Genomic DNA, 7,535 nt, shown 5'->3' with positions numbered 1-7,535 from the left:
CTCTTCCGATCTCTTAAGATACTATGACTTTTCATGCCTTACTATACTATGACGTTTTTACGACTTTTTATGCCTTACTATACTATGACTTTTTTATGGCGTTTTATGCCTTACTATACTATGACTGTTCATGCCTCAATATAATTTGACGTTTTTACGACTTTTTATGCCTTACTATACTATGACTTTTTTTGACTTTTTATGCCTTACTATACTATGACTTTTCATGCCTTAATATAATATGACGTTTTTATGACTTTTTATGCCTTACTATACTATGACTTTTCATGCCTTACTATACTATGACGTTTTTATGACTTTTGATGCCTTACTATACTATGACTTTTTTATGACTTTTCATGCCTTAATATAATATGACGTTTTTATGACTTTTTATGCCTTACTATACTATGACTTTTCATGCCTTACTATACTATGACGTTTTTATGACTTTTGATGCCTTACTATACTATGACTTTTTCATGACTTTTTATGCCTTACTATACTATGACTTTTTTATGACTTTTTATGCCTTACTATACTATGACTTTTTTATGACTTTTTATGCCTTACTATACTATGACTTTTAATGCCCTACTATACTATGACTCAAAAGTCATAGTATAGTAAGGCATAAAAAGTCATAAAAACGTCATAGTAAAGTAAGGCATAAAAAGCCATAAAAAAGTCATAGTAAAGTAAGGCATAAAAAGTCATAAAAACGTCATAGTATAGTAAGGCATCAAAATTTGACGTTTTTACGACTTTTTATGCCTTACTATACTATGACTTTTTGTGCTTTACTATACTATGACTTTTTATGCCTTACTTTACTATGACTTTTTTATGACTTTTCATGCCTTAATATAATTTGACGTTTTTACGACTTTTTATGCCTTACTATAGTATGACGTTTTTATGACTTTTTATGCCTTACTATATATGACTTTTTATGACTGCCTTACTATACTATGACTTTTTATGCCCTAATACAATAAGATGTTTTTATGACTTTTTTATGGCTTTTTACGTCTTACTATACGATGACTTTTTATGCCTTACTACACTATGACGTTTTTATGTCTTTTTATGCCTTACTATACTATGACTTTTTTTTTTTACCTTACTATACTATGACAGCATACTATGACATATTATGAAATTTTATGCTTATTAAGGTTTTTTGATGTTCATGCCTTATGTCTTTTTAATGACTCGTTATACTATGATATATTTATTATTCACTATAGTAAAACTTTGATGACATATCATTTTATGAATTTTCTTATAACTCAGTATATGCATTGTTTTTGTCAAATGTTGGAGTGCCTTTTAAAATTGCAAAATATTTACAAATCATTTGTTTTAATCCAAAAGTAGTTTTATTTTGTATAATTGCCTTTCCACACAGATCCATGATTAAATGAGTTAAAATTATGTTTATCACCCTTATAAGTTATTCAACTTGCTGTGTCTGAATTTTTGGCAAGGTAATACTGTGATATGTTTACTTATTAATGAAGGACCGTCATGTATTACAGTATTATTTTTAGTACAGCTTAAATTACTAAATTACATACTTTAACGGCTACCCACTGTAACGCTGTTTGTTTAGAAATGTCTCAAAGTAATGATATCCAATCCTTACCTGAATGGTCTGTATCATGATGCATTTATTTTCTGGTGTCGGCCTTCTGCAAGGCCCATAATGTCCAAAAAGAGTCGTATAGAAAGGTAAACAAAAAAGCCACAAATTTATCTTTGTTCTTTACAATGAGCAACACCTGAGTTTACTGCCAATTAACCGTGGACAGCCCCGGCCTTACATCATCCCTAGTGCTTCGGAGGAATATCACATCAGTCAAATACATGGCTCTTACAACAGCATCCGACTGGAGCATACTTTGGATCTGACATTCTATTTTATTTCTCATTAGATTATCTGTTAAAATGGTTTCTAATAGTATGTAGTTTCTGATTAGAGAATAACTTGGTGCAATAGTGTCTAAGTATTGTATATTTTGGATCCAATATGTAATTGTAGGTGGTTTCTAATTACAGCATAACTTAAGTATAGCCAATAGGGTATTACCATGTTTGTTTACCATCTAATAAAGAACATTTTTATAGTTTTATCAAATTTGTTACAAAGTACAGCTTGTTATGTCTTAGTATTGGAATATTTCACTGCTTCTTTGTCTAAACATAGTGACAAAAAATAAAAATAAAAAAAATTGGAGTTTTAGAAATAAATTCATATGAATAATAGTAACTGCAGCTGGAACTACTTCAATTACAGTAAATCATTTTTCTGAAGTGCCAAACATTACCCATTTCATTTGTGAGGACTTGCTGCTTCTATCTGGTGACTGCAAACTGAATCTTGGTCAGGGAACTGAAAGATGTCCAGAGTCCTGCAATACAAGTTTCCACTGACATTTTACAAACTTACAGCTGAGAAAATAAAAATCAGCAAATTAACTGATAAAATAGTTAAAGCCCTGTTAATGTTAAAAAGAACCAGAAGTAGAAGTTACAAATTCTCTACTTAACTATTAAATAATCAAGTGACCATGTGACAGTGAGAAGCCGTTTATTAGTTATCACACTCAAGATTTTCCATTGATGCTGCTTTAAAAGGTCCTAACAGGAACAGAATAAGCATTACAGGTCTCAGAGCTACCAACTTGTGAACTTAAACTTGTTAGTGAATGCTTGTCGACCACTTCAATCACAAAGGTGCTTTAAGTTTTATCATCTTCACATCCTGTTTGTGTATTTACCAAAATCAAAAACTGTCAGCTAATGCAGTGAAATGCAAAGTGAAAACTATTAAAAGCCGATGAAAGCAAAATTCAGGAATGTTCAACCTTTATTCAAATAAAAAAAGGAATGACTGACATCTGGATCAGGAGGAGTGATTTGAACACTGCAATAAATGGTGGGTTTACTGGCACATTTTTATGATCAGGAGCAGCTCAGTTTCCTCCTCTCAGACGGAGCACAAGATGGAGGGTGGACTCCTTCTGGATGTTGTAGTCAGAGAGGGTGCGGCCATCTTCCAGCTGCTTGCCAGCAAAGATGAGACGCTGCTGGTCTGGGGGGATGCCTTCCTTATCCTGGATCTTAGCTTTGACATTCTCAATGGTGTCGCTGGGTTCGACCTCCAGAGTGATGGTCTTGCCAGTGAGGGTCTTCACGAAGATCTGCATGCCTCCCCTCAGACGGAGCACAAGATGGAGGGTGGACTCCTTTTGGATGTTGTAGTCGGAGAGGGTGCGGCCATCTTCAAGCTGCTTGCCGGCGAAGATGAGACGCTGCTGGTCTGGAGGGATGCCTTCTTTGTCCTGGATTTTGGCCTTGACATTCTCAATGGTGTCGCTGGGCTCGACCTCCAGGGTGATGGTCTTTCCAGTGAGGGTCTTCACGAAGATCTGCATGCCTCCCCTCAGACGGAGCACAAGATGGAGGGTGGACTCCTTCTGGATGTTGTAGTCAGAGAGGGTGCGGCCATCTTCCAGCTGCTTGCCAGCAAAGATCAGCCTCTGCTGGTCCGGAGGGATGCCTTCCTTATCCTGGATTTTGGCCTTGACATTTTCAATGGTGTCACTGGGCTCAACCTCCAAAGTGATGGTCTTACCAGTGAGGGTCTTCACAAAGATCTGCATCTTGACACTGTGGAAATAAAAATAATAGAAAACTGAAAAGGTCCATTTATAATGGTCTAATTTCTGTTACTCAGGGCTGCAACTAACAATGTTTAACACAAATTAATCTGGCTATTTTTGTATCGGTCAATAAATCTATGCATCATCAAAAAAGAAAAATGTCCATGGTGACTTCTCAAAAATTGTGTTTACCCCACCCAGTGACGCCACTGAAAATGTTTCTTACAATGGTTTATAAACAAAGCAAAACAGCAGAGTCACTGATGAAAACGTTTAAGGTTTTAATTTAAAAGTGTTTACATAAATTGTAAATTTCAGTTGCAAGGAAGCTCAGACTCAAAATGGAGGAGCTTCTTATCTGGATCCCAGCTTGTCATTAAATTTAAAATGTAACACTTCAGACAGTTTTGACCAACTAACAAAAATATTCAGTTTACTATCTTACCACAAATGAATGAATTACATTTGAGGAGCTGGAAACAGGGAAATATTTGGCATTAAATTATCAATCCATACTCCATAGATTTATTTCAATCGACTAATCACCGCAGGTGTAAAATGATCATCTATGTTGCCAAGCTAACGGTTTAATTAGCCAGTTTTTACTCGAAGCTGTGTGAAAATACAACGGCTTCGGCATTGAACAGCTTACTGGAAAAAACACGCGCATGTCAACGTGTTTAATTTCGCACACAGTAATTGTGTTCAGTTGTTCAGAGACGTTAACCAGACGTTTCCCCATTTGTGTCGCCAGCTGACGAAACAGCTGTTGAAGCTAACAAGCTAACGTTACTAACATAACCGGATGTCGCCAGAAATACTCGGCGTTTGTTGTTTATTTTAACTCATCTCCCCCCTCCCCCCCATGTTGTCATATTTGGGTATCAATCTCTTGGTTTTTACACTTAATTCTCTCCCAATTTGATTAACCAAATTAAAAGCTTAAATTTGTTAAAGGCTGACGTTTGACGACGTTTCCTTTTAAGCTAGGCCCCGGCTAGCCGAGTTAGCCTCCAAAACAACCAATAATATTTGCTGATTCATTCGTCACCAACAGCTAAATTAACGGTAGTTCAACACACACAACGATACGTATCAAAAAGCAGATGTTGACACGGTGATTACCGTTTAAAAACCTCAAATTACTCACAAACAAATTGTTCCCGGTGGTGTTTACAAGTTTCTACTCCTGATGCTGTTAACGTTTTAGCAAACAAAAAGCAGCGGAGCGATATTTATAGACAGCAAGCCCGATATCCTTCCGCTGCCCCACCCAGCGGGACTACAATATATCTGCAAACACACTGTAAAATAATTCTGGAATCAATTAGACAAAAATGATCTCACTATAATACATAGATATAGAAAATATGTTTTTAATGAGGAAAGCATGGGAGCATTTTAGAGGAACGTTGAGTAAAAAAAAAAAGAAAAAGGGTCACAGTCTGCGCGGATGTAGATTTTGCCCAGATCAAAACAAGACAGCAATAAGTCCTTTACTAAAACACAACACTGGAGATATCACTACAGTAAAAGTATCTGCTCATAATGAGTAAAATATATTTAAGTATTAAAAGTAAAAGTGCCTATTTAATTTTTCTTTTTTTCTTGTTGGATGCTTAATAATTGTAATAATGATCATTTAAATCACTGGTCCTAAATTGTTTCTGTATTATCTATTTTGATCTATCAGATTCATTATTTTTGTTCACAACTGACTCCATAGAATGCTTCAAAAGGATCATGAAGTAAAACAATAAAAAAAAAGAATTTAAAAAAGAGTAAAAGTACTTCTACAGAGCTGGAATAACTTTGCAATAAAATGTTGGGCCCCTATTGACCCCCACTATACAGGAAAAGAAAATATTATACAGTTATAACTGTGCCACATACACAACTTAGTACATAGATTTCATAAGTTATAGACACAATTTATTACTATTTTTTTTATTTTACTTTAGGGATGGAGGCAGATATAAACAGTGTTTATAGTTATGAAACCAAGCCTCTGTCACCCTGTGTTAAAGTACCTGCTACATCATTCATCTATAAATATTATCATCATTTATCACAGCATTTGATTTTCACACATGAGCCCTCATCACTGATTCTTGACTCATGATTACCTCCACTCACGGCCTAGGAAATGTGGACCACATGAGCAAACAACATATTGATTGTGGTGACCATGTGACCTAATGTGACCTTTTCCCCGGCACCATCATCCTGCCTTTGAGCAGTCAAACAAGCAGGATCTCCTCAGTCATTATTCATGAATAGAAACGATATTTGTAACATTTTCCTAACAGGAGGAAACTCATTGATTTAAGTTCCCCCCCCCATGACATCTGCCCTGGTGACACCCTTCATTACTATTCCATCATTAACCAATACAACACTGTGAAACTAATGACTAACTAGGACTGCACTCTGAGTGCTTCTTCTTCCTAATCGTCTTCTGATTTCATTTAATCACTAACGCGACATTTCGTCTGAGGAGCTTCTTCTCCTGCCTGCAGGGTCCAGCGTTTCTAAAATGAGCTGCTTGACGATTTAATATTCATCCCCTGAGATTAGAAGAATATTTTCTAAATGTCAGCTTTAATTTGAGGCAAACTGAGAGCGCATCTGTTAACTTTTTACCATAGAAAATAAAGGTCACATTTAGTCTTGTAAGAAAAGTAGAAAAGTGGACCTGCGCTTTATGAACCTGTTGACTTGAGTGTGGGTCTCCAGTTAATTCACTGTGCCGACTTCCATTCATCTGAGGGTTCGTCTCCTACTGATCATAATTCAATTCACTTTATTTGGGGACATGGATATGGAGAATAAATCAGTGATCATATGAGATAATTTGAGATATCAAAAAAAATTCACATGTGCCCCTAATCCTCTTCCATAAAATAAAACAGTACATAAATGTGTAATAAATTTCTAAAATTAAATTTTGTAATATCATTTTTAAGTAAAAATGTTGTTGGTGATTCTGCTTCCATCAAGCGCTGGAGGCCGGATAATTAACCTTTATGAGTCACGTATGATCTCATAAGAACATGGACCAGGAAGTGGAGACTGACAACATTTAACCTGTGTGTGTGTGTGTGTGTGTGTGTGTGTGTGTGTGTGTGTGTGTGTGTGTGTGTGTGTGTGTGTATGTGTATGTGAGTGTGTGTGTGATGGAATTCCTTTGATCCTGTGATGTGCCTTTGAAGTGACTCACTTCCTGGCATCATGTATTCGGACGTTGCCATGGCAATCTGCATGTTCTTTCACACTGTGGACGGTGACTCTTCAAGTCACAGAGAGAATTCAACCACAGTTGGATGTTTACAGTAAGTTTCAACAAACCAGGTTTATGAAACAGCAGTTGTTTACAATGGACCAAGCCGGATCACAAATGGACGACCCAACAGACATCTCACCAGAGGCTCTTTTGCCTGTAGTTCACAGATACTTTGACAGATTCTCTGTAGTGCAATGGAGCATGTTAGCTGCAGGGACTCCCGACTCTCACACAGTAACTACACTGGTTGCTCTTTGCACAGAGGTGGTGCACATAATCTCGAGGGTTGTCCTCAGAATTGTCACAACGATGCTCGACGAGAGCTTGCACAGGAGGGAATCTCAGGCTCATTTAAGCGCAGCTTTAGAGAACCTCAACACATGTGTGGGAGAATCGCTCTCTGGGAGCTTTGCTCTCGCTCTCGATGTGCCGCAGGACAAATGTGACAGTGCTGAACAGCTGACAGCACTGGTCGAGGGCGAAGTTTCTCGGAGGGTGAACTCCATAGCGTCTCAGGCCATCAGCAGCCCTGTTAGTTCGTCACAGTCTGCTGTTTTTGTCAGTGGCTCCACGTCCAACATGAG

The 7,535-nt window shown here is 37.0% G+C and overlaps 1 protein-coding gene across 1 annotated transcript; it reads right to left on the bottom strand.

Annotated features, from left to right (window-relative positions):
• Positions 1–2,576: 2,576 nt before the first annotated feature.
• On the bottom strand, positions 2,577–4,937 carry ubc (ubiquitin C). Its single transcript, XM_023419424.2, has 2 exons — positions 4,819–4,937; positions 2,577–3,675 (listed from the first exon to the last, which is right to left on the bottom strand). Exon 2 carries the CDS (start codon positions 3,666–3,668, stop codon positions 2,979–2,981), a length of 690 nt encoding a protein of 229 aa, XP_023275192.1. The 5' UTR covers positions 3,669–3,675; positions 4,819–4,937; the 3' UTR covers positions 2,577–2,978.
• Positions 4,938–7,535: the final 2,598 nt, after the last annotated feature.

This window comes from Seriola lalandi, unplaced genomic scaffold (genome assembly GCF_002814215.2).
Source record: "Seriola lalandi dorsalis isolate HSWRI2012SDOR001 ecotype SW California unplaced genomic scaffold, Sedor1 jcf7180002054602, whole genome shotgun sequence".
Lineage (NCBI taxonomy): Eukaryota > Metazoa > Chordata > Actinopteri > Carangiformes > Carangidae > Seriola > Seriola lalandi.
The sequence above is the reverse complement of the archived record's forward strand: the minus strand, read 5'-3'. Positions and strand labels throughout refer to the sequence as shown.

Coding starts and splice junctions, on each gene's coding strand:
- ubc (XM_023419424.2), bottom strand. CDS start 3,668: ATGCAGATCTTTGTGAAGACCCTCACTGGTAAGACCATCACTTTGGAG.